This window comes from Scyliorhinus torazame, chromosome 18 (genome assembly GCF_047496885.1).
Source record: "Scyliorhinus torazame isolate Kashiwa2021f chromosome 18, sScyTor2.1, whole genome shotgun sequence".
Taxonomy (NCBI): domain Eukaryota; kingdom Metazoa; phylum Chordata; class Chondrichthyes; order Carcharhiniformes; family Scyliorhinidae; genus Scyliorhinus; species Scyliorhinus torazame.
In genome coordinates this window covers 126,112,622-126,140,255 of record NC_092724.1, presented here as the reverse complement: position 1 = coordinate 126,140,255, position 27,634 = coordinate 126,112,622, and the positions used below count along the sequence as shown (strand labels likewise).

The 27,634-nt window shown below is 44.5% G+C and overlaps 1 protein-coding gene across 20 annotated transcripts in view; it reads right to left on the bottom strand.

The window, feature by feature from the left end:
* Nucleotides 1-27,634, bottom strand: part of tnrc6c1 (trinucleotide repeat containing adaptor 6C1) — an 881,061-nt gene that overhangs the window by 107,553 nt on the left and 745,874 nt on the right. For all 20 annotated transcript variants that reach the window (XM_072483296.1, XM_072483314.1, XM_072483305.1 and 17 more), the window contains one exon: nt 7,270-7,620. In XM_072483296.1, coding sequence (XP_072339397.1) covers nt 7,270-7,620 — 351 coding nt within the window. The remainder of the gene's footprint in view (nt 1-7,269; nt 7,621-27,634) is intronic.

Here is a 27,634-nt window from a genome sequence, read left to right as displayed (position 1 = left end):
CATTTTTCGCAAGTTCCAAAAGACGTTAACATGTAGGAGCAGAAGTAGGCCACTTGGCCCACTGCGCCTGCTCCTTCATTCAATGAGATCATGGCTGATCTGATAATGCTCAACTCTACTTTCTTGCTTTATATCCATAACCATTGCTGATTAAAAATCTATCTCAACGTTGAGCATACTTAATGATATATAATGTAGAAAATGTGAAGTTATGCACTTTGGTAAGAAGAATAAAGGAGCCTCTAAGCTCTCTTGAGGTATGGAATTCCACAGATTTAATACGCTCAGGATAAATTCCTCCTCATCTCGGTCCTAAATGGACGACCTCTTACTCTGAGATTATGCCCTCTGGTTCTAGTCTCACCCACAAAACAAAACATCCTCTCAGCATCCGTCTTGTCAACCCCCCCACAACCCCAAGAATCCTATATGTTTCAGTTAGGTCACCTCTCATTCTTCTAAACTCCAACAGGCCCAATCTACTCCACCTCTCCTTCCATACCTGGGGTCAACCTAGTGAACCTTCTCTGGACTACCTAAAATGCCAGTATATCGTTCCTTAGATAAGGGGACCAAAACTGTTTCCAGTAATCGGTGTGGTCTAACTAGCGCCTTGCATAGTTTTAGCATGACCTCCCTATTATATACTCCATCTACTTTGAAATATAGGCCAACATTCCTTTTGCCTTCCCAATTACCAGCTGAACTTGCAAGCGAGCTATTTGTGATTTATGCACCGGGACCCCAAAATCCTCCTGTGCTGCTGTTTTCTGCAAACTTTCTCCATGGGGTTACAGGGTTGCAGGAATTGGGCGAGAGCCTGGTTAGGGTGCTCTTTCAGAGGGTCAGTGCAGACTCGATGGGCCGAATGGCCTCCTTCTGCACTTAGGGATTTTATGATTTAATATTCAGCTCCTTTATTCTTCTGACCAAAGTACATAACCTCACATTTTCTACATTAGAACATAGAATGATACAGTGCAGTACAGGCCCTTCGGCCCACGATGTTGCATCCATCTAACCTACACTATGCCATTATCATCCATATGCTTATCCAATAAACTTTTAAATGCCCTCAATGTTGGCGAGTTCACTACTGTTGCAGGTAGGGCATTCCACAGCCTCACCACTCTTTGCGTAAAGAACCTACCTCTGACCTATATCTATTACCCCTCAGTTTAAGGCTATGTCTCCTCGTGCTAGCCATTTCCATCTGCGGGAGAAGGCTCTCACTGTCCACCCTATCTAACCCCCTGATCATTTTGTATGCCTCTATTAAGTCTCCTCTTAACCTTCTTCTCTCTAACGAAAACAACCTCAAGTCCATCAACCTTTCCTCATAAGATTTTCCCTCCATACCAGGCAACATCTTGGTAAATCTCCTCTGCACGCGTTCCAAAGCTTCCACGTCCTTCCTATAATGAGGTGACCAGAACTGTACGCAATACTCCAAATGCGGCCGTACCAGAGTTTTGTACAGCTGCAACTGTATATTATATGACATTATATATCATCCACCTGTATATATCCCTCTGTAGGTTGTATCATCTTCACCTTCCACCCATTTTTGTCTCATCTGCAAACGTGGCAATTGTGCATTCACTTCCCTCGTCAAAGTCATAAATACATATTGTGAATAATTGTGGTCCCAACACAAATCACTGTGGCACCCTACTAGTTACACTGAAACATGTCCTCTTATCCCTGCTCTGTCTTTGATCAGTTAATCTATCCATACTAATATACTACACCCAACACCCATGGCTCTTATCTTAAGTCGCATTTTATGCAGTACCTTATCAAAAGTTTTCTGGACTTGCAAGTACATTACATCTGCTCGTTCCCCTCCATGTATCCTGCTCGTTACCATCTCAAATGAATTCTAATAAATTTGTCAGACACTATTTTCTTTTCATTATGCTATGCTGACTTGGTTTGATTATATTATGCATTTCTAAAGGCTCTATTACATCCTTTATAATGACAGAAGTTAAGCTGACTGGCCTATAGTTACTAGTTTTTTGTTTCCCTCCTTCTTTTGAATAATGATGTTACATGGCAGTTTTCCAATCTTCTGGGACTTTTCCGGAATTTAACAATTCTTGGAAGATTACTACCAGTGCATCCACAATCTCTGTAACTATTTCCTTTAATATCCTATGAAACCCATCAGGTCCAGGGACTTATTGGCCTTTAGCCCCATTAGTTTCCCTGGTACTCACCCTCCCCCCCCCCCCCCACCCCGTTTATTTGTATTTGGAATGTTAGGTGTGTCTTCCATCATGAAGGCTAACGTAAAGTATTTGTTCAACTCCTCCTCCATTTCCTGGTTCCCCATTATTATTTCCCCAGTCTCATTCTCTAATCCTATGATCACTTTGGCCTCCCTTTTCCTTTTTATATTTTCAAAGAAACACTTGTTGTCCATTTTTATATTACGTGCTGGTTTATCCTCAGTTTATCTTCTCCCTATCTTTGTGCATAGTTTGTTGTTTTTTAAAAAAAAATTCCCAATCCTCAGGCTTGCCACTAATCATTGCCACATTATATGTATTTTCTTTTAATACTATCCTTCACATCCTTAATTAACCATGGTTGATATACCCACTTACTAGAATCCTTCTTCCTCACTGGGATATATTTTTCTTGAGTCATGAACTTTATTTTTCGAAAAGTCTCCCATTGGTGATCAACCATCTTTTCTGCTAAACTCCTTTCCAAATCCACTCCAGGTAATTCTGCCCTCATTCTTTTATAATTATCCTTATTTAAGTGTAACACAGTTGTTTTTGACACAAGGTTCTCACTCTCAAATAGAATGCAAAATCTATCATGATCACTGCTTCCTGGAGTGGGGGGGGGAAAGATCTTTTCCAAAAATGAAAATCCTCAAAGAAATAATTCACATTTATATGGTGTCTTTCATGATCACAGGACCTCTCTTGACTGCAAAACTTTTAAAGCATAATCACTTTGGTAACGTGGGGAGAGGCAAAGACAAAATTACAGGATATAACGCGGGAGCTATTTTGTCCAATCATTTTAAGAGCAGCAGATTTTCTTTTTAATTTGAGGTGCATTTGGGACTTCTTCATTTTACGAACAATGTTGTTCATCTGCTTTTGACTTTGCACTAGTTGCCTTCAGCTCTCATCAATTATCTTCCTAGGTAATAACTGCAGTTGCCAAATGGCTTGAAACAATGGATGCACTGCTTTGGTGAATTGTTTTGTAACAACAACCAAGGACAATAGATCTTGTAGATTTAAATGTATCCTTCACTGAAGGAATATATTCAAGCCTTGTGCCTTCTTTGAATTAGCCAAGAGCTTGGGAGCCTACGTTTCCCATTACTGTCTCAATGGCACTGCCTAAATCCATCAGAGTTGACTTGCCAACCAATCAGCACCCTTTTCTTCTGTAGTATAAATTGTGATAGTTTGACATTAACATTCTTGCATTTGTCCTGATGAGTTCAAGATGAAAAGCTTTGGCAACATGTCTCTTCCATTATGTGCCTTCCACTGACATTGTGCCTTAAAATCAATGTGGTGAGGAATAGAAATCAAATAATCCACATCAATAATACATGCTTTGAATGTTCATATTCATATATTGCTGAAGAGAGACATGTTGCCAAAGCTTTTCATCTCGAACTCATCAGGATAAATGGAAGAATGTCAATGTCAAACAATCACAATTTATACTACAGGAGAAAAGGGTCGGATGGATCAAAGCAGTGCCATATATAGTAATGGGAAACTTCGGCTCCCAAGCTCTTGGCTAATTCAAAGAAGGCACAAGGCTTGAATATATTCCTTTTGTTCGCAGAGAATGAAAATATGTAGCAAGGGTAAATGAGCCATGTTTTAAGCTCAATCGATTGTCTTAAACTGGTTGGTAATGCAGTCATGAGCACACTCAGTATTGTTTAGCAAGTGCTGCCAATCACGGAAACATATCCAACAGTAGACATTTTATTTTGGGTTTTGTAAGTGCAGACTGGTTGAATACAGTCTGTGCTCCGCTTAATGCAAACTACCAAAGGAATGTGCTGTTTTTTGGGAGGATGGAGATGCATGGAGAGATTCAGTGGTTGTTCATGGTGGACAAACAATAGAAACCAACATCATGGTCTCATGTCAGGGAAAGAGGCTATAATGAAAGGCAATTTACAACTACACTCTTACAACTGACATTTTTATTTAAACATTCTATAAGTTTTGCTTTCGAAGGGCAGGAAGTCAATTGATCAAGAAAAGACAATGACCCTAAGGGAAGAGAGCCTGGTGCATGCAGCAAAAAAGAATCACCCTATTTCAAAGTCATCTCAAGCATTGGGAGGGGATAATATGAAAAAATAGCCATTTCAATTTGCCCTACCATTTTTCAAGTGTTATAGACTCAGTAGTCTTTCTGTTCTTGTACGTCCTTTAAAATTGTAGAGGCTCTGCTTCTCAGACTCCAAATTCTGAAATATGCAGCTGGCAAAAGTACGGCTGAATGATAGTATTTAGTGCTGACAGTGCAGCAACTTGTTCTCAAACCGAATTTTTTTTCCTTCATTCTATTAGTGTCACAGTAAACTAAATATGCCATATGATCTGCAGAAAGGTAACCATTTTTGTAAGAAAGAGCAGTAGAAGTAGGTCGTTTGGCACATTAAGCCTGCTCCCCCATTTAATAAGATCTTGGCTGATCTGATTGTGGTCTCAACTCCACTTTCCTGCCTGTCCCAATAATCCTCGGCTCCCTGGTCAATTACATGTCTCTGTAACTCAGCCTTGAATATTCAACAACCCAGCCTCTGTGGAAGAGAATTCCAAGCACAAAACCACCTTCAAGAGAAGAAATTCCCCTTCACCTGCCTTAAATGGGCGACTTGTAAGATTATTGATTCATTCATGGTTTCAGATGCTAATTGAATGCACAGCTAAAGAGTGAATTTATTTTAAATGCCTTGACATTGAAAATAGTCAGTGTTTCAGATAATGAATCAACTATTGAACTTGTGTCTTGTCTGTGGAAATTTAGACATTGTTTCAGTAAATGTTTCATATGAATAGAGTATTGTATTTCAGTGCATTTAGCAATATGAATGTATCAACTAATTAGTTGCAGCAAGCTCTATGGCCAGAAGTGGTGTGAGAAACCTATTCTCATGAGCCTGTGTATGTAGACACTGAATTAAGTACTGGCCAATGTTTGATTAATAAATCATCCTCTAAATAATAGACATCTATTTGAACAAATCAGCAGGTCTCAGCTGAGAATTAGAGACCAATGAAAGTAAGTGAGGAATTAGACCATAGATAAGGATTCCCCTAAAGTAAGACCTTGTGGCTGAGATCTCATTCATTAAATTCTGCCTTCCTGAATTCTTGAATCATCCTATTCATTTATTTTAAAGTGATTTCTTTATGCGTTTATGTTTGATGCTTTTCTTGCCATGTACTTGACCAGCTCATGAATAGTTTGACATTTTGTTTCTACGTTTTTAGTTCAGTTCGCATGCAAGTGTATTAAAGTGAATAATTAGCAATACAGTTGAATTTTCAACACCTCCAACCAACTGGACAATCGAGTCTTATTTGAAGAGGTAAAACAAGGGTTCCTAGAGATCCAGTGCCCCTTAGCTACTTTCAGCATCTACCATGTAAATATCTCAACAAGGTCATCTCTGATTCTTATGAACTCCAATGAGTTTAGGCCCAACCTGCTCATCCTTTCCTCATAAGACAAGCCCCTTCATCCCAGGAGCCAGCCTCGTGAACCTTCTCTGACCACCACGATGCAGGGATATCCTTCCTTAAGGAGACCAGAACTGTACACAGTACTTTAGGCACAGTCTTGCCAATTCTCTGTAGTTATAACAAGATTTCCTTACTTTGATTCTCCAGCCCCCTTGCAATAAAGGCCAACAATCTATTTGCCTTCCTAATTACTTGTGCCAGTATGCTAACCTTTTGTTATGTGTGCACAGGACACCCAAATTGTTCTGCACTACAACATGTTGTAGTCTCACTATTTAAAATTCTGCTATTCTATTCTTCCTGTCAAAGTGGACAACCTTTCTTTTCCCCACATTGTATAGCATCTGCCAATTTTCTGTACCCATCTATACCCCTCGTCAAGCTCAATACACCCCCCTCGCAACTTGCTTTCCCACCTTTGTGTAACAAACTACAATACAGTTTTGTCCTTTCATCCAAGTCATATTTGAGGGCCAAGTACTGTGGTAGGCCATGACTAACAGTTTGCCAACCTGAAAATGACCCATTTATCCCAATCCAACATTAGACAGAACTTCTGCGCTACTAAAAACTACAAAAATGAAAAACCTTGTGTTTGACAACATTGTTGAACTTTTCGATGTTGCACCTCGTTATTCAGAAGGCCCTTTTTACTGAACATTCAAATGTCAGAAGAAAATCACTCATGAATGTCCGATCTTCCTCAAGGATCAAGGGAAGGAAGATACAGGAGAAAGAACGCTCAGTTTACAAATCATTCAAAGATTCAAGTTTGCATATGAAAGCTGATCTTATTGCATTGAAACAGAACCTCTATAGGTGTTCAGACTTGATTCACTGTGAATGTCAAAGCTCTAAACTTAATACACCATTCAGCTAATATAACTGAAGAATTTTGTGAATTTTGAGCCTTATTTCTCCCCCCCACCACCGAGTGTATATAAACACAAGTAATTACTAATATTTTTTAATCTGTTGCATTTTAACCACTATTCAAGATGCAATATTCCACACAACACACCCAGAATTCAAGAAGATGTATATTTAAATAGTGAACAAATACTATCCACAAAATCAACAGCTAAAAGGTAGTCCCTTACTAGTAGAGCTTGAGTATTGCTGAAAAAAAGCTTTTCATCTTGCACTCATCAGTAGAGACGGAATAACGCTAAATTTCAAATGCAACAATTTTTATTGCACGAGAAAAGGATGCTGATTGGTTGAGATGTTCCCATGACAAATGCATTTGGGGGTAGTTCCCCATGTTTGTTTATTCCAAAAAATGTCTAGACCCTGGAAGGGACAGGTACCATCCTATGAATATATGTAGCTTCTAGCTTTCTCATGCAGTATAAATTGTTGTTCCCAATTGAAATGGAATTGTCTGTCCTGATGAATGCAAGGCAAAAAGCTTTGACAGCATATCACTCTTTTCAGCAATACTAAAAGAATCAACTTCAATGTAACTAATATTATTTAATTATTCTCTCATTTGCAGTTTGACAAGCACTCTTACCAGTTTGTCCTTTGCTCGGATGTTGGAGTTGCTGTTGTCCGCCTGATGTCTGTTGAATGCTGTGCTGAGAAGAGCTTGCTGCCACTTGCCCTGTACCTTGTGCTAAACTATTGCTGATGGCAGTCCCAGGTGGCAGTGGCTGACCCCTTTTCAACAGCTGCTTCTGTTCTTGATGCCGGAAGCGTGGCGGCACTTCGCGAGGTGGGTAACGGGACAAGGGCTGTTGCTGACAATTGGTAGAAGCTCGTTTGCCATTGCTTCCACTGCTATTGGTTATAGTGGTAGTGGAAGTGCTGTTGCAGGAATTGGCAGGCTGTGGCTGGCTTTGATTGGTCTTGGTAGGTTCTGGCACTGTCAAAAGATAAAAATAAACCACATATTTGATAGCAATTAAAATAATTTGAAAGGATATTCACATTTTTGAGGTTCTTTTTTTCTAGAATTGCAAATTAATGGGTTCAATTCCCGTACCAGCTGAGAATTCGGTGTAGGTGACGGAATGTGGCGACTAGGGGTTTTTCACAGTAACTTCATTGCAGTGTTAATGTAAGCCTACTTGTGACAATAAAAAGATTATTATTATTCACGACTTGCCTGAGCTTCGGAACTGGAGCTTGCACATGCCAGAAGTTTGTGGGCAAATTACTATATTTATTAAACCCCAAGCAAATCCATCAGATTTTAAAATCAATTAAAACAAATATAGATGAAGCAGAATTCTGGATTTTCCTGAGATTACTGTCAGATATTGCAGAACCGGGAAGTACAGCTGAAATTGGGAGTCCTGTACATGAATCACAATAACTTTGTATGCAGGTGCAGCAAGTGATTAGGAAGACAAATGGAATGTTGGCGCTTATTGCAAGGGACATGGAATATAAAAGTAGGGAAGTTTTACTGAAACTGTACAGGGCCTTGATGAGACCACATCTGGAGTACCATGTACAGTTTTGGTCTCTTATTTGAATAACTACATTCGCAGTTCAGAGCAGGTTCATTCGACTCATTCCTGAGATGAAGAAAGGTTGAACAGGTTGGGCTTCCATCCACCCAACGGACTTAAGAATAAAAGAGGTAATCTTATTGTCATGCGAGAATACCTTTCAGAAATGGGTGTTTATAAATGGGGGTGTATATAAATATCTGTAGTAAGAGTACCTTTAAGAAATGGGTGTTTACTACTGCAGTGATGTCAGAGAGTGGGTGGAGCTGGGCTGTGTCAGTTTTTTACTTTCGGTTTTGGCTGTTTGCTGCAGGGTGTGTTTTAGTTTTGTTTTCAGTGTTGGAGCTGAAGCCAGACCATGCAGGTGTACTGCTGTTCTCTCTGCCATCAAAAGACTATCACTTGATCATTTGGTGAATTCAGAATTACAAATGTTCTCAGTAGTGAATGTAAACCTAATGTGCTTCTGTTAAAAGTTTTTTTTTAAATTTAATGTCTTCTGGATATTAAAATGAAAGCTTGAAGGATTACTTAGTGTTGTATTCTTTGGGGGTTGTATTTGAATTAATGGTTGCTAAGATGTTCACTGTATGTTTTAAAATGGTTAACTTGAGTTCATAGAATAAACATTGTTTTGCTTTAAAAAATACTTTTCCATTTCTGCTGTACCACACCTGTAGAGTGGGCACTGTGCTCCCCATACCACAATCTAGTAAAAGTTGTGGGTCAGGTGAATTCCATGATACACTTTGGGGTTCTCTGAACCCTGGCCCATAACATTCTGAAAACATAAAATCCTGACTTGAGGGGCGGATATGGGTGTTTCCTCTTGTGGGAGAAGACTACAACTGGGGGATATGGTTTAGGAATATGTGGTTTGCCTTTTAAGACTGAAATGAGGAGAATTATTTTGCCTATGCACTATTATTCCTACTGCTTTTAAATCACTCATCTTCAATATTACAGACGTTCTCCCTGGTCCTTCGCCCCCGCCCCCCCCCCCCCCCCCCCCCCCCCTTTGCCTTCCTCTGTATTTGCTTAACATTTGTTCCAACAGTAACATTTTCAGTTCTAATGAAAGGTCAGACATGAAACACCTCTCCACAGATGCTGCCAGATCGGCTCAGTATTTCCAGCATTTTCTGCTTTTATTAACATGGTTCCTACGCCCTGCTATTTGAGTTAAAGGTATGTGGCAAGCATGCCCCAGTCACAGACATGCCCCAGTCAGATTTGTTTGAAGACAGGTGTAGTGTGCCCCATGGGAGACCGGTTACAAAAATTCAGCATGACAAAAGGGAAAATGCAGCAGCATGGTAGAAAGTTAATGGGCAGGAAAGATGAATTAGGAGCTAATGAATGCTACTGGATAGAAAGTGGGACACAGCCAAGGTAGTCCAGGTGCAGATGATGGATTCATTTTTGTGCTCAGTATATGGAGATATGACCTGGAGTCGAGGGAACAAAATAAAGATCTGCTTTTGCCACAAAAGTTTGCAATGAGACTTACTATGACTTTAGGAAAACACAACAATGGCTTGTGGCGAAGAATATTGTTCTCATAGAAATGATTGGAATGTGCATAGCCCACCTCTATTTTCGGAACTTCCCTGCAATTCTTTGTGTGATGAGCTTAAATCCATGTCCTTATTACCATCCTATTCACTAAATACAAACAATTGACTGTTATTACCTCATCAGAACCCTTTGTAATCTTCAAGACCTCCACTAAACCCCCAATTAACTCCCAAGTAGAGTAAAACAAGCTCTAATTTTTCAAGCCTCTTCAAACTATAACCCTGCATCCATGAAAAATCCATATTGCTGGCACCTGTTCTACTGCTTTTGTATTACAAGAGTATCTTGGGCGAGGGCGGGAGAGGGGGGGCGAGGGCGGGAGAGGGGGGGCGAGGGCGGGAGAGGGGGGGCGAGGGCGGGAGAGGGGGGGCGAGGGCGGGAGAGGGGGGGCGAGGGCGGGAGAGGGGGGGCGAGGGCGAGAGAGAGGGGGCGAGGGCGAGAGAGAGGGGGCGAGGGCGGGAGAGAGGGGGCGAGGGCGGGAGAGAGGGGGCGAGGGCGGGAGAGAGGGGGCGAGGGCGGGAGAGAGGGGGCGAGGGAGTGAGAGAGGGGGCGAGGGAGTGAGAGAGGGGGCGAGGGCGAGAGAGAGGGGGCGAGGGCGAGAGAGAGGGGGCGAGGGCGAGAGAGAAAGGGCGAGGGCGAGAGGGGGCGAGGGCGAGAGAGGGGGGGCGAGGGCGAGAGAGGGGGGGCGAGGGCGAGAGAGGGGGGGCGAGGGCGAGAGAGGGGGGGCGAGGGCGAGAGAGGGGGGGCGAGGGCGAGAGAGGGGGGGCGAGGGCGAGAGAGAGGGGGCGAGGGCGAGAGAGAGGGGGCGAGGGCGGGAGAGAGGGGGCGAGGGCGGGAGAGAGGGGGCGAGGGCGGGAGAGAGGGGGCGAGGGCGGGAGAGAGGGGGCGAGGGAGTGAGAGAGGGGGCGAGGGAGTGAGAGAGGGGGCGAGGGCGAGAGAGAGGGGGCGAGGGCGAGAGAGAGGGGGCGAGGGCGAGAGAGAAAGGGCGAGGGCGAGAGGGGGCGAGGGCGAGAGAGGGGGGGCGAGGGCGAGAGAGGGGGGGCGAGGGCGAGAGAGGGGGGGCGAGGGCGAGAGAGGGGGGGCGAGGGCGAGAGAGGGGGGGCGAGGGCGAGAGAGGGGGGGCGAGGGCGAGAGAGAGGGGGCGAGGGCGAGAGAGAGGGGGCGAGGGCGAGAGAGAGGGGGCGAGGGCGAGAGAGGGGGGGCGAGGGCGAGAGAGGGGGGGCGAGGGCGAGAGAGGGGGGGCGAGGGCGAGAGAGGGGGGGCGAGGGCGAGAGAGGGGGGGCGAGGGCGAGAGAGGGGGGGCGAGGGCGAGAGAGGGGGGGGCGAGGGCGAGAGAGGGGGGGGCGAGGGCGAGAGAGAGGGGGCGAGGGCGAGAGAGAGGGGGCGAGGGCGAGAGAGAGGGGGCGAGGGCGAGAGAGAGGGGGCGAGGGCGAGAGAGAGGGGGCGAGGGCGAGAGAGAGGGGGCGAGGGCGAGAGAGAGGGGGCGAGGGCGAGAGAGAGGGGGCGAGGGCGAGAGAGAGGGGGCGAGGGCGAGAGAGAGGGGGCGAGGGCGAGAGAGAGGGGGCGAGGGCGAGAGAGGGGGGGCGAGGGCGAGAGAGGGGGGGCGAGGGCGAGAGAGGGGGGGGCGAGGGCGAGAGAGGGGGGGGCGAGGGCGAGAGAGGGGGGGGCGAGGGCGAGAGAGAGGGGGGCGAGGGCGAGAGAGAGGGGGCGAGGGCGAGAGAGAGGGGGCGAGGGCGAGAGAGAGGGGGCGAGGGCGAGAGAGAGGGGGCGAGGGCGAGAGAGAGGGGGCGAGGGCGAGAGAGAGAGGGGGCGAGGGCGAGAGAGAGGGGGCGAGGGCGAGAGAGAGGGGGCGAGGGCGAGAGAGAGGGGGCGAGGGCGAGAGAGAGGGGGCGAGGGCGAGAGAGAGGGGGCGAGCGCGAGAGAGAGGGGGCGAGGGCGAGAGAGAGGGGGCGAGGGCGAGAGAGAGGGGGCGAGGGCGAGAGAGAGGGGGCGAGGGCGAGAGAGAGGAGGCGAGGGCGAGAGAGAGGGGGCGAGCGCGAGAGAGAGGGGGCGAGCGCGAGAGAGAGGGGGCGAGCGCGAGAGAGAGGGGGCGAGCGCGAGAGAGAGGGGGCGAGCGCGAGAGAGAGGGGGCGAGCGCGAGAGAGAGGGGGCGAGCGCGAGAGAGAGGGGGCGAGCGCGAGAGAGAGGGGGCGAGCGCGAGAGAGAGGGGGCGAGCGCGAGAGAGAGGGGGGCGAGCGCGAGAGAGAGGGGGCGAGCGCGAGAGAGAGGGGGCGAGCGCGAGAGAGAGGGGGCGAGAAGAGAGAGAGGGGGCGAGAAGAGAGAGAGGGAAGCAGTGGTGAGGAGAGAGAGCGAGAGAAGTTCAGTTTGCCCAACATTAACAGAATCCAGCATTTTCCCAATGACTACAGTATTAACAAAGCACTTAAAAACAGAATGGTATAAATAGATAAAGTCAACATGGTTTTAAGGGAAATTATACTTGGCGGATATAATTCTTAGGAATCAGTAGATGTGGTACACCTGGATTTCTATAACATATTCAATAAGGTGCCATACATAAGGTTAATAATAGGCACAAAGTCAAAGGACTGGTTAATCGACAAGAAACAAAGAGTAGGCATAAATGGGGCATTTTCAAATTGGCAGGCTGTCACTAGTTGAGTGCCACAAAGGTATGTTCCAGGGCCTCAAGCTATTACCACCTATATTAATGACTTGGATACATTACTCTGACTTAGTTTGCTGATGGTATAAAGTTAGATGGAAATGTATGCTGTGAGGATGACGCAGCAGGTCAGCAAAGAGATTGACAGGTTAACTAAGTGGGCACCAAGACGACAGATAGGTGACATGAGGTAAAAAGCAAGTACTCCAATTGTCATTATGTGACTAGCGATGTCCTGTAAATTTGTGCGCTGGGGCATCAACTATTTACCATATTAACAAATGAGTTATAATAGAATATAATAATAGTAATAATAATGAATAGAAAAGTTACCAAATTTGTCAATGACTCAAAGATAAGCAACATGGTGAGAAGTGTAGATTAAAGCATAAAATTACAAGTAATATTGATAGAATAAATCAATGAGCAAAACTGTGGCTAGTCAGAATGGGTGCAGGAAATAATCAAAACACAGTTAAAATATTGCAGGCCTGGAGTAGAAGTCATGTTTCAGCTACACCAAGACCTGCATCGGCCACATCTAGAGTACAGTGGGCAGTTCCAGGTACCACATCTGAGGAAGGAATGCTGCAGTGATTTACCAGAATGATAAACCATGCCTCCAAGGGTCAATTACGAGGAAAGACTAGACAAATTAGGGCTGTAGTCACTGAAAGTTAGGCGGTTATAGGCCAATTTGATCAACATTTATGATAAGGAGAAGGTAGATATAGGCGAAGACATTGCTGCTGGTTGGAAAGTCCAGGGTTAGGACACATCATCTGAAAAACTAGAACTGGACCTCAGGAGTGAAATTAGGAAACAATCAGGACACAAATGATGATAGAAGTTTGGAACATGCTTCAACTGATGCCTGATCATTTGTTAATTTTAAATCTGAGACTGTTATATTTTTATCCAAAAGCATTGAGGCGTATGGGGCAAAGGAGGGTATGAGAGTTCTGCTGCAGGTCAGTCATGATCTCATTGAATAGCGGTGGGAGGGGCTCATGGGGAAAATTTACAGACAACCATCTGCAACATTTCTCCAAAAGATATGAAAACAAAAGCAAATTTGTTAACAATTGAAAATGACTTAGTAACTTTTTTTAATAAAGCACAGAAAAAGTTCAGATATACTTAATTTCAAGATGCATAATTGGAAAGATAAATTTGCAATAACTTTAACATGTACTTGTAATTAAAAAAGACTAGCTAAGCCCTATTCACATACACACACCTAGTACTGTGTGTTGTAAACTACTTTCAGCCACAATTACATGCTTTTCCACAAAAATTACTTATTTTTAGAATAGAATGAGGCAAAGTGTCTGGAATTAAATTAAAATCAATTCTCAGATGTAATTACATAAGTATTCATATATGGAAATGCAGCACAGTTACTCAAAGTTTCCTCATCACTTAGAATGAACACAGGTTGATATTCAGCAGAGTTGTTCAGCAGAGGGGCTGTTTAGCACACTGGGCTAAATCGCTGGCTTTGAAAGCACAGCACAGTTCAATTCCCATACCAGCCTCCCCGAACAGGCGCCGGAATGTGGCGACTAGGGGCTTTCCACGGTAACCTCATTGAAGCCTACTTGTGACAATAAGCAATTTTCATTTCATTTCATTTCAGGTGGTTTAAGGCTTCCAGATTTAGCGTACTGGCTGGCCCCTGTTCAGCCATTTAGCTTAGTGATCACTTGCCAAGTTATGAGCAGCTCTCACTTAGCCAGACCAGCTTTATTACTGTTTTCCTAAAGGTTTAGGGAAACAATGCACTTCGGTATGTTTTGCAGAATTTAAGCAGAAGAAACATGCACCTTAGTATGGAGACTAAGCAATTTGAATGATTTTAATACTGTACTGCCAAAAATAGTATTGCCACAAATATAGATGGGGACAAGCAAGATCCATTTAAGACTGATCCAGCAAAACAAAGGAAGTTCTTGGCCCAAATCGATCTCAAAAGTTATTATAACTCCATGCATATTCTGAATAGAAAACTAATTTCCCACAAATGTTCAACTGTTCCCCATGGGACTGGCCATTCTGAGATGACCAGAGACTAATCCAACCAAACAGCAATGAATTCAGCAACTGAATAATGTATTTTCTGAACAGATGGACAAGGTGTTTAAACAATTGTTCATTGCACCTTTTCAATTCAGACACTGATCTAATTATTCTAACCATTCATCATCCTCCATTCATGTTAAGGCGTAATTGTAGCCTACAGTACTATAATCTAGGTGTGTGTTGTCATGAATTTGCTCTAAGCTAAATGAAAATTATATTTTCAGCAGTACCTGAAAAATAGGTTGGGTGGGGAGGAAGATATTAAAAATGCAGCATCAAAATGCCATTAAAGATCTCCAAGAGTGTTTAGGAAGGATTTAAAAGATTTAAGAAAAGGAAAATAATTACTTTGATCTGAAACCCTCTCCAATTGGACTGATCTAAATAATCACTCAGATCCTTGATATTCTTTTGTCCAACTAACAGCTACAATTTTAAAAGGACATTTAAAAATTCTTCAACACACTGGTGGCCTCTTTAAAATTTTAAGTTCTTAACTCAATTCAACATCCACCCTACACAAACTCAAAATCATGCAAAATGTTGTCCTCCACTATACATCTATGCAAATCCTAAGTCCCTCCTTTGCAGATTCCATCTACTTCTCGCATTACCTCCAACTGACCATCCCCTCTTGCACATTTTTATTCTTAGAATTAAAGTCTGCTGCATATTCCCACCTCGTTCTGTTCCATAATTAATGATAGCACAAGGTCCATACTTCTTCCACTCAATTCTCATTTAAGTCTTGCAGTTTACTATATTCAAATCTCATGAAAAGCAAAATCTTCAATTGTCTTCAGCAAACTCCACTAATTGACTTTATTCCTTCTTGGGTCTGACCAACTGTGAAGCATTTTGGGGTGTTGTGCTGCATTAAAACGTGAAGTTGTTCAGTGCAATATATAATGCACACTGCTGTCCATATTTTTTTTAAATGGCTAAAAACACATTCCGAATAATAGGGAATTGGGTAATTATGGCACAGAGGTCAACATTTAGCCAACTGGTTCCATGCTGGCTCTCCGTAGAGCAATCCAAACATTCCCATTCCCTGGCTCGATCCCTGTCATAGCCTTCCAGTTTTATTTCTCTTAAGTGCAGATCTAATTTCAATTTGAAATCATCAATCACCCCCATTACCACTACCTGAGAAACGGAGTTCCAGGTAATTATCACTTGCTGCACTGAAAAATTTCTTCACCTCCCCCCTATATCTCTTGCCCAAAAAGTGAAATCTGTGCTCCCTAGTCCTTGTACCATCAGCTAATAGGCCTAATGCAAATAAAGGTCAATTAAAGTATTTGAGATAAGGCTTTATACAGTGTACAAATTTAAAAACATAAATTTTTTATCAAACATTTTGATAAAGTGTATTTCAAAAGTATTTGACCCAAGTATAAAGGCATATGCAAGTTTTGTAACTTTTTCTACAAGATTTGTTTTCAAACCTCCTATTTCAGTGCCAAGCACTGTTCTACTCAAGATAATCTGATTCCAGGCTTCTACTGTGAAACCATCCAATAAAAATGCACAGACATCTCTCCCTATCACACAGAATGTACGGCAAAGTAACAGGCCATAGCCAACTGTTCTATGGTTTTGTTAATGCATTTCCTCATAATCTTCTTCACCTAGTTCTATCAATAGAATTTTTATTCCGATCTGCCTTGCATGTTTAACCAGCTTCTCTTTATGCTTCGGTTATTTTTTCCTGATCAGATAGGACCCTACTGGCCAGCTGATTTCTTGCAAAGTGAACTGTCACTATAGATACAAAGTTACTGATGGTATTCTTTTTTTTTAAAATTCATTTACAGCATGTGCATGTCACTGGCTAGGCCAGAATTTATTGCATATCCCTAATTGCCTTTGAGAAGGTGGTGGTGAGCTGCAGGCTTTGCAGTGACGTAGGGCAGTATTTTGCTGCAGCAGTCAGTGCCCTGATGGCAGGACCAGAGGTGAGCAGAAATTCAGCTTGGAGGCAATTGCATGGTGGTCAGTTAATTCAACTATGTACAGCTAATGAACCCAGCCAACTGTGCAGCAGGAGAGGGCAGAAAGTCACCAACTGCCATTACTTTATGGTAGTCAAAGTTTAGGGTGCCATATTTAAATGACCCAGACAGGCATCCAAGGCTTTCAAGCCGGCAGCATTATTCGGATGTTGGAGAAGAAGATTTTGAACTCTAACAGTTGCTATCTCCTCCCCATCTGCCACACTTGGATCCTGGAGCTGCAAGTCATCACCCTGCACCCTCCCATGTCACTTTAGACCTTCCCTCAATCACATTTATTCCCCCCAATTCCATCACCCTTCTATCCCCCTCAGCCATTCACTAACCTTGATCAACTATCTGTCAAGCTAGAGTTGACAGCCGCCCCCCCCCCCCCCTCCCACCCGACGACCAGCGACCAACCAAATATCATCCTCAACCATTCCTCTATCAGCACTGGACTACCCTTAGTTACCCTCAACCCTCCTAGCCTCACCATTGCCTTGCCCGCAGTCATCTTTGATCTCTGTCCTGCCTTCGGCAGAGATTGACCTTGTGTCATCCAGCTTCTTTCCACAGACAACCATGCCGGGACCTCCCTGGATAGCTGCCACTTGAGCTCAATGCAACAACTCCGCCTCCTCTCCCCGGTCCAACAAAGTTCCCCATACAAAAGTACTCCTATTCACTCCAAATCCACCTGGAAGATTAACGGTGGTGTGCAACAGGCAAAGTGATCAGTTGTGAAGCTGAAGGCACGAGTTTCAGGTTTGCTGCCAACTTCACAAAGGTACAATTTAATCTAGCAGCCGTGCCTGACATGCTAATACAAGTTTCTGCCACTTGCCTTCGGAAACAAAAATCCACCTTTAAGCCGCCACCAACTTAATTCCCACCGTCAGGAAGCTGATATCACCTCCTGCACAATTAAGTTGCCCACTCATTTTGCACTCCTAGAAGCTTCACTAGATTCTACCCAATCAGGCAATGTGGTTCACCTGGTTCAAAGCAAGTGTTTGCACTCCACACAAGCCTTCTCCTACGCCAACTACCTCATCTCACTTCTCCTCACCTCATACTATTTCTTACTATTTCCTACTCTCTTATGGATGCATCAAGCTTAGTCTCCAATGCATCAATCCTCTCTATTACAACCACCCCACATATCTGCAAGGTATATGTTCGCGTGAGTATGAGAACACACATTTCTCCTAAATTCTTAATTCGATCAGTTAGTTGTGATCTTATATTTATGCCACCTTGTTCCACATTCACGTGTATGCAAACAGTTCATCACATTCACCCACAGCACCCCATAATTTTAAATGAGTGTAGATCAGGTCTCCTCTGAGTCTATTCTTCTTTTGCAAGTGCCCCAGCCTATTCAACCTTTCCTAATGGAGGCATTCTCTCAATTTTGGTAATATCCTTTAAATTTCCTTACTTCCTCCATTGTTTTAATACCAAAACTTTTCTGTAGTGTTAACATCACGACAAATGACCACAATCTTTGGTCTCGAAAATGATCAAGTCTTTATTTGCAAAATACACAATTGTTTCTTCGCGACCTCTCGGTGACTGCAAAACCAGGATCATCAAATTTGGAGGCTTGAGAAGAGGTGATTAGAGTGAAAAACAAAACTTAGTGCGTAAGGAGGCCATAACTACAGTTATCAATGAGCAGCAGAGCAGCCATTTAACAGTTTTAAAAGGTTTACAACCACAAAAAGCTGCTGTAATCAGGAAGAAGGGGCTGAAGCAAGCCTCCAAAAGTTTTTTTTTTTAAAAAGAGGTTTTCCATATGACAACATTTAGAGGTCAAGTGGCTAATGTTCAGATTTCCTGCCAAAATGCAGAAAAAAACAGGCTGCAAAAGGGCCATCCAGTGGCTGGAGGTCTGCAACTACATTAAACTGACAGGCATGTTATACTGTATTTCAAATTGTTGAAATGGTGATAATGTTCCCATACAAATGTCAACATATAAAGTGTGCCAAAAAGTTATGATGCTAAGGTTTGCGGACATGAAGTGTGCAGGATTTTAATACTGTTGTATTTAATGAAAATATATCAACTTGACAAAACTGCAAAGAAAGGTTGCTACGCTGGTTTCTTCTAACCTGTAGCCAGAAATTTACAAGTACCTGTCCAGATCAGCGTTTAAATACATGAGGGATAAAGAAAGAAGAATATGTTGATCGGGTTAGACGAAAGAGCGTGGAAGAGGCTCCTGTGGAGCATAAATATCAGCATAGATCTGTTGGACGCTAGCTGTACCATAAAATTCAATGTAATTACTCGACTGTACCAAACACAGCAAGACTTACATTTTTAAAAGGTTGGATTTTTGCAATAATGTGGTGGTTTTAAAATTAAACTTTTGGATGAGTTCAAAGTCTCTAATTTGTAGTTTTCACAAGAAAAAGGATATGAATGATTTAAAAATCCTTTGTCCTTCAGGAAATATCCAATATTTGCCAATGAAGAAACAGGGCTTTTTGAAGACAGATTAGCAACATTGTCCTACTTAACACTGGGACATAACAAAAACAAAATCATCAATAAATGAGTGGGAAACAAGTGTGAAAGTCATTCAGACAAGATGCAATAGTTGGACTGAGAAACACAAAGAAACTGAATCCTTGAACACCTGTGTTAATTGTCAATGCTGCATTCAAGAATATGTTGATCAACCTATAGTATTTCAGGCATTATTGCAACGCAGGACCTGAAGTTATGAACATTGAGCAATGCAATTTATAGAAACAGGATTCATGTAGTGGATAGGACTGAATGATGAATGGCCAAGGGTGATTGATATGATCATGGAATGAAGTAGTGGAGCAAGAGTCCTAAAAAAAGAGAGATGGCAGATAATAATACAACCGAGGACCAGGCTGAACTTGGTTTAGAGGGAAATTAATAAGAATAATAATTGTCACAAGTAGGCTTCAATGAAGTTACTGTGAAAAGCCCCTAGTTGCCACATTCCGGCGCCTGTTCAGGGAGGCCGGTACGGGAATTAATTAGGAGAAGCAGAGAGAGAAGCAAAGAGAGAGCGCGTGAGAGAGAAGCAAAGAGAGAGAGCGAGACAGAAGCAAAGAGAGCGAGAGAGAAGGAGAGAGAGAAGCAGAGAGAGAGAGAGAAGCAAAGAGCAAGAGAGAGAGAGAGAGAGAGAGAGAGAGAGAGAGAGAGAGAGAGAGAGAGAGAGAGACAGACAGACACCGACTTCCATAGGGCTGTAAATTGTGAAAGGTTGATAAAAGAGGGTGTCAGATTAGGGACCAAAATAGGGATTTACACATGTAGGCAGTGGGCACGACTGAGGTATTAAATTAATACTTTACATCTGTCTTTAGCAAGGATAATGCTGCTGCACGTGGTGGTGAAGAAGTCGGGAATTCAGACACGGGAAGAGTTTGAAATTATTAAGGAGGCAGTATTGTATAGGTTGTCTGTTAAAGTTGATACTCAGTCAGAAGTCTTACAACACCAGGTTAAAGTCCAACAGGTTTGTTTCAAACACGAGCTTTCGGAGCGCAGTTCCTTCCTCAGGTGAAAGCGCTCCGAAAGCTAGCGTTTGAAACAAACCTGTTGGACTTTAACCTGGTGTTGTAAGACTTCTTACTGTGCTCATCCCAGTCCAACGTCGGCATCTCCACATCAAAGTTGATACTGTGCTAGGAACTTCTTGTCAGATGGCCTGATTTATATTACAAGAAGCTAAAGGTATAAACGATTTATGAACATTAACTGTGGGTCAAATATATACAAAACAACAGATGAATAACAATTTGAACATGCACAAGCAACCTCTCTTCCAGCTCTCTCACCAGTCTGCAGTCACCTGGCTCTAACAATGACTTATATAATGAGACTGCTAGTGGTCAGTCGGTTAATTACAACACAACCATGATATCACTGCAAGGGCCAGATGAGATGTATCTGAGGATACCAAGGGGAGTTAAATTGGAGTTTAAAAAAATTAATTTAGGCGATCCCTAGTTGCCCTTGGTGATGGCGAGTTGCCTTCTTGAACCACTACAATTCCCAAGATGTAGGTACACCCACAGTGCTGTTAGGGAGTTCCATAACTTTGACACAATGACAGTGAAGGAACGGGCAATACATTTCCAAGTCAGGGTGGTGAGTCACTTGCAGGGGAATCTCCAGATGGTGGGGTTCCCAGGTATGTGCTGCTCTTCTCCTTCTTGATGGTGACCGTCGTGGGTTTGGAAGGAGCTGCCTAAGGAACCGTGGCTAATTCTAGCAGTGCATCTTGTAGACAGTACCCACAGCTGCCAGTGTTCATCGGTGGTGGGGGGATTGAATGTTTGTGGAAGGTTTAGCAATCAAGCAGTCTGCTTTTTCCTGGATGGTGTTAAGCTTCTTGAGTGCTGTTGGTCCTGCACTTATCCAGGCAAGTGGAGGCTATTCCATTACACTCCCGACCCATGCCTTGTAGATGACGGACAGGCTTGGGGGGGGTGGGTTAAATCGCCGTAGGATTTCCAGCCTTTGACCTGCTGTGATAGCCACAGCATTAATATGGCTAGCCCAGTTCAGCTTCTGATCGATGGTAACCCCCAGGATGTTCGATTGTGGGGATTCAGCGATGGCAATACCATTGAATATCAAGGGGCGATGGTTAGATCCTCTCTTGTAGATGGTCATGCCTGTCATTTGTGTGGCATGAATGTAACTTGCAGGGCAGTACGCATAGCATTGCTGCCTACAACGCTGAGGACCCGATTTGAATCTTGGCCCTGGGTCACTGTGCATGTGGAGTTTGCACGTTTTCCCCGTGTTTGTGGGTTTCACCCACAACCCAAAGATGTGCAGGATAGGTGGATTGGCCACGCTAAATTGCCCCTTAATTGGAAAAAATAATTGGGCAATCTAAATTTATTTTAAAAATGAATGTAACTTCCCATTTGGCAGCTCAAACTTGGATATTGTCCAGGTCTTGCTGCATTTGGACATGGATTGCTCCATTATCTGAGGAGTTGGGAACGTTGCTGAACATTGTGCAGTCATCTGCAAATATCCCCACTTCTGACCTTATTGCTGAGAGTTCGTTGATGAAGCAGGTGAAGATGGTTGGGCCTAGGACACTGTCCTGAGGAACTCCTGCAGTAATGCCCTGGAGCGGAGATGATTGACTTCCAACCACCCCAACCGTCTCCCTTTGTGCCAGGTATGACTCCATCGAGCAGAGAGCTTTCCCCTCCAGTTTCCCACTGACTCCAGTTTTGCTAGAGCTCCTTGATGCCATACTCAGTCAAACACTGCCTTGATGTCAAGGGCAGTCACTCTCACCTCACCTTTGGCATTCAGTTCTTTTATTCAAGTTTGAACCAAGGCTAAGGTCAGGAGCAGAGGGACCCTGGCGGAACCCAATGGACCTGTGAGCAGGTTATTGTTGAGTAAGTGCCGTTTGATCGCATTGTTGATGACTCCTTCCATCACTTTGCTGATGGAGAGTCGACTGATAGGGCGGTAAATAGATGGTTTGGATTTGGCCTGTTTATGCAAAAGACACACCTGCACAGTTTTTAACATTGCCGGTTAGATGCTAGTGTTGTAACTGTACTGGAACAGCTTGGCTAGAGGTGCAGCAAGTTCTGGAGCACAGGTTTTCAGTACTTTCTGCACTATAAATACAATGATTCTATACTATTGCCGGAATGTCAGGGCCCATAGCCTTTGCAGTATTCAGCAGTTTCATGCTATCATGTGGAGTGTATCGTGTTGGCTGAAGACTGGCATCTGTGATAGAACATAGAATCCCTACCGTGCCAAAGGAGACCATTCAGCCCATCGAGTCTGCACGTACCCTCTGAAAGAGCACCCTACTTGGGGTCAGGCACCCACCCTATCCCAGTTATCTAGTAACCCCACCTACATTCTGGACATTAAGGGGCAATTTAGCATGGTCAATCCACCTAACCTGCAGATCTTTGGACTGTGGGAGTAAACCGGAGCAACCGGAAGAAACCCACGCAGACATGGGGAGCACTTGCAAACTCGTCACCCGAGACCAGAATTGAACCTGGGCCCCTAGCGCTGTGCCACCGTGCCGCCCACGATTCTGGGAATCCCTGAAGACTACAGGTGGATCATCCACTCGGCACTTCCATAGAACATAGAACATAACAGCGCAGTACAGACCCTTCGGCCCTCGATGTTGCGCCGACCTGTGAAACCACTCTAAAGCCCATTTACACTATTCCCTTATTGCCCATGTCTATCCAATGACCATTTGAATGTCCTTAGTGTTGGAGAGTCCACTACTGTTGCAGGCAGGGCATTCCACGCCCTTACTACTCTCTGGGTAAAGAACCTACCTCTGACATCTGTCCTATATCTATCTCCCCTCAATTTAAAGCTATGTCCCCTCGTGCTAGACATCACCATCCGAGGAAAAAGGCTCTCACTGTCCACCCTATCCAATCCTCTGATCATCTTGTATGCCTCAATTAAGTCACCTCTTAACCTTCTTCTCTCTAACGAAAACAGCCTCAAGTCCTTCAGCCTTTCCTCATAAGATCTTCCTTCCATACCAGGCAACATTCTGGTAAATCTCCTCTGCACCCTTTCCAATGCTTCCACATCCTTCCTATAATGCGGCGACCAGAATTGCACGCAATACTCCAAATGCGGCAGCACCAGAGTGTTGTATAGCTGCAACATGACCTCATGCTCTACTCCTCTCTACCCCTTCCCTTCTGAGCAACAGGGACAGACTCTGTGCCAGAGACCTGCACCCCATGGCTTAACCATGGTAAGTCCCCCCCCCCCCCCCCCCAACAGTATCCAAAGCGGTAAACTTGTTACCAAGGGGAACGGCCACAGGGGATCCCTGTACTGACTGCTTCCTCCCAGCCCCTCTCACCGTCACCCATTTATCTTTATTCTTCGGAGTAACTACATCCCTGAAGCTTCTATCTATGACCACCTCTGCCTCCCGAATGATCCGAAGTTCATCCAACTCCAGCTCCAATTCCCTAACGCGGTTTCTGAGGAGCTGGAGATGCGTGCATTTCCCACAGATGAAATCAGCAGGGACACTGACGGCGTCCCTCACCTCAAACATTCTGCAGGAGGAACATTGCACTACCTTCCCGGTCATTCCCTCTAGATTAAAAAAAAGAGCTTACCTGTTATTCACTCCCCTTCTCAGCAAGCACTCACTCAGCAACCTCTGCGCCCCGCACGATAACACCGGAGGGAAAATAAATAAAAACTACTTACCAGTCACCAGCCAATACCTTACCTGCAGGCTATGACTTCACGGTTCAACTTTCCACTTCTACCTGCCCTCGAGCCTTCCTCTTGATCCTTACAGCGGTTGTTTTTTTTTGGTTCGAAGAGGGGGTAGGGAGGGAAACACTGAAGAAGTGTTTCGGGTTTAAGTGTCACTTGACAAGAGCTCCTCCACAAACCACCTCCAAGTTAGGGTGAGCACACGGACTTATGCAAATTTCCCCTTCAACGGCCAATCAGCAGCTCCGCTCTACTGCCCTCTGCTGGATGCTTGCCTTTACTTGAACAGCTCGGGTCTCTTGTTCAGATACGCCGCCAAGTTAGGGTGAGCACACGGACGTATGCAAATTTCCCCTTCAACGGCCAATCAGCAGCTCCGCTCTACTGCCCTGAAGATTGTTGCAAATGTTTCAGTGTTGTCTTTTGCAGAGATCTGCTGGGTTTCCCCTTCATCGAGGATGGGGATATTTTTAGAGCCTCCTCTAGTGAGTTGTTTAATCGTCCATCACCATTCACTGCTGGATATGGTAGGATTACAGAGCTGAGATCTGATGCCTTTGTTCTGGAATCACTTACCTCAATTTTTGGTTGCTCATGCTGTTTGGCACATTAGTCCAGTATTGCAGTTTCACCAGGTTGACACCTCATTTTTAGGTATGCCTGGTGTTGCTCCCCATGTCCTCTGCTCTCTTCATTGAACCAGGGTTGATCCCTTGGCTTGGCAGTAATGGTAGAGTGGGGGATATGCCGGGCCATGAGGTTGCATATTGTGGTGGAAGACAATTCTGCTGTTGACGATGGCCCACACACAACACCTCATGAATGTCCAATCTCGAGTTGCTAGATCTGTTCGAAGTCTATTCCATTTAGCACGGTGGTAGTGCCACACAACACTATGTGAAGATGGAACTTTGCCTCCACAAGGACTGTGAAGTGGTCACTTCTACTGATACGGTCATGGACAGATGCATCTGCAACAGGCAGATAGACGAGGACGAGGTCAAGTTTGTTTGTCCCTCACCATCTGTTGCAGTCCCACTCGAGCTATTTCCTTTAGGATCCTGCCAGCTTGGTCTATGGTGGTACTCTAGAGACACCCTTGGTGATGGACATTGAAGTCCCCCATCCAAAGTATTTTCTGCACCTTGGCCACCCTCTGCTTCCTCCACATGGACTGATTCATCAGCTTATGGTGGACGGTACATGGTAATCAGGGGGTTTCCTTTCCCATGTTTAACCTGAGGCCACGAGACTCCATGGGGCCCAGAGTCGATGCTGAGGACTCCCAGGGCAAGTCCCTTCCGACTGTATACCACTGTGCTGCCACCTCTGCTGTGTCTGGCTTGCCGACGAGTCAGGACATATCCAGGAATGGTTATAGTGGTGTCTGGGACATTGTTTGTAAGGTATGATTCCGTGAGTATATGTCAGGCTGTTGCTTGACTACTGGGAGACAGCTCTTCCAACTTTAGCACAAGCCCCAAGATATTAGCAAGGGGACTTTGCAGGGTTGACAGGGCTGGTTTTGCCACTGTCATTTCCAGTGCGTGGGTCAATGCCAGCTGGTCCGTCCTGTTTAATCCCTTTGTGTTTTTGTAGCAGTTGAATACAACAGAGTGGCTTGGTCGACCATTTCAGAGGGCATTTAAGAGTCAATCGCAATGCTGTGGGTCTGGATTGCATACCCAGAACAGGGGACACTACTCCAGTTGAGACCAAAATGTTTCTTTTTATATATACACTCTTAACATAACCTCTTATCCCTCAATTTGTAGGCAGGTGGGAAGGTTGGAAACAAAAAAAAAACAAACTTTTCCCAGTCTGGAGAGGGCCTCACTCTGAAGGTCTCCTTAGACTTGGGGCGCTTTCCCCTCCAGATTGTTAGAGCTCGGACACCCTTCCCCCTCCTGGCCACCCCCGATGTCATGGTTTCCTCCAGGTGCTCCGGTTTCCTCCCACAGTCCAACAGTGTTCAGGTTAGGTGGCATGGCCATGGTAAAAATGCCTTCAGTGTCCAAAAAGGTTAGGTGGGGTTACTGGGTTAGGGTGGAGATGTGGGCTTAGGTAGGGTGCTCTTTCCAAGGGCTGGTGCAGACTCAATGGGCTGAATGGCCTCCTTCTGCACTGTAAATTCTATGATTCAATGATTCCCTGATTATGGCTGATTTTCTATCTCAATGCCATATTCCCGCTTCCTCCCCATACCCTTTGATGCCATTAAAATCTTATCTATTTCTTGACTATATTGTGACTTGGCCTCCAAGCATTCTGTGGTAGAGAAGGTTTAGTACCTTTTAAAACATTTTTTAGAGTAACCAATTCTTTTTTTTTCCAAATTAATGGGTAATTTAGCGTAGCCAATTCACCTATCTGGCACATTTTTGGGTTGTAGGGGTGAAATCCACACAAACACGGAGAATGTGCAAATTCCACACGGACAGTGACCCAGAGCCGGGATCGTACCTGGGACCTCGGTGCCGTGAGGCAGCAATGCTAACCACTGCACCACCGTGCTGCATGAGGCAGCAGTGCTAGCCACTGTGCCGCCCTGGTTCAGTACCTTTTGAATGAAGAAATATTTCCTCATTTCAGTCCTAAAAGGTCTACCCCGTAGTCATACTAAGTAAAGTGTTCCTTTGGAGAGCCAGCACACATGCAAGCCAAATGACCTCCTTCTGTGCTGTAACCAATGGATTTCTGTCAAGAGCCTAAAAGTCAAATACACTGCAGATGCTGCTAACTTATTCAGAAGTACATCTGTAATCTCAGAGCCAAACGTTTCCCCCATTCTACCATTACCGGGGCCAGGCCGGTGGAGAGAGATGAACAACTCTGGTTCAATAAAATGTAGGAAAACATGCCAAGAACAGCTTCAGACATACCTAAAAATGAGGTCCCACCCTGTTGAAATTCCAATATAGGATTACATGGATGTTAAGCAGTAACAGCATGCTATGAACAGAGCTAAGTGACCCTGCAACCAACAGATCAGATCAAAGCTGTGCAGTCCAGCCATGTTATGAATGATGCTGGAAAATTAAACTATCCAGAGGAGGTTACAAGGACCCGCAGACGGCCCTGGATACAGCAACGACTAAAGGCCCTGGCAACATGACAGCAGTAGTACTGAAGACAATTATTCCAAAACTAGCTGTGTCCTCAGCCATGTTGTTCCAGTACAATTTTAGTATCTGCCTCACAATATGAAAATTTACCCAATTATGCCTTGCCCATAAAAAGCACGACAAATATTTAGCCAATTCCTGCCCAAGCAATCTTCCCTCAATCATTAAAGTGGTGGAAGGTGTCAGCGATAGTCCTGTCAAGATGTACTTACTCAGCAACAATTTGTTCTATGAAGCTCAGTTTGGATTCCTTAAAGGTCATTCAACTTCAGACCTCATTAGTGTTGAAGAGCTGAATTCCAAGATAGAGAGTGACTATCCTCAAAATCAAGGTAGCTTTTAAATGATTGTGGCATCAAGGAACCAGAGTAAAATTGAAGTCAATAGGAATAGAGAGAAAATACTCTACTGGCAGGAGTCATCTTCAGCACAAAGAACATTGCACAGGGATATAACCACTCAAACTACCTCCAACATAACAGTGACCTGTAAATTGTCAGCATACCTCAAATAATGCAAAATGCATCACTACAAACCCCAAAACAATACCAAAGTAAATTTGAATTACGGGCGACACAGTGGCAAGCACTGCTGCCTCACGGCGCTGAGGACCCGGGTTCGATCCCGGCCCACTGTCCGTATAGAGTTTGCACATTATCCCCATTTATGCGTGGGTCTCACCCCAACAACCCAAAGATGTGCCCGGTAA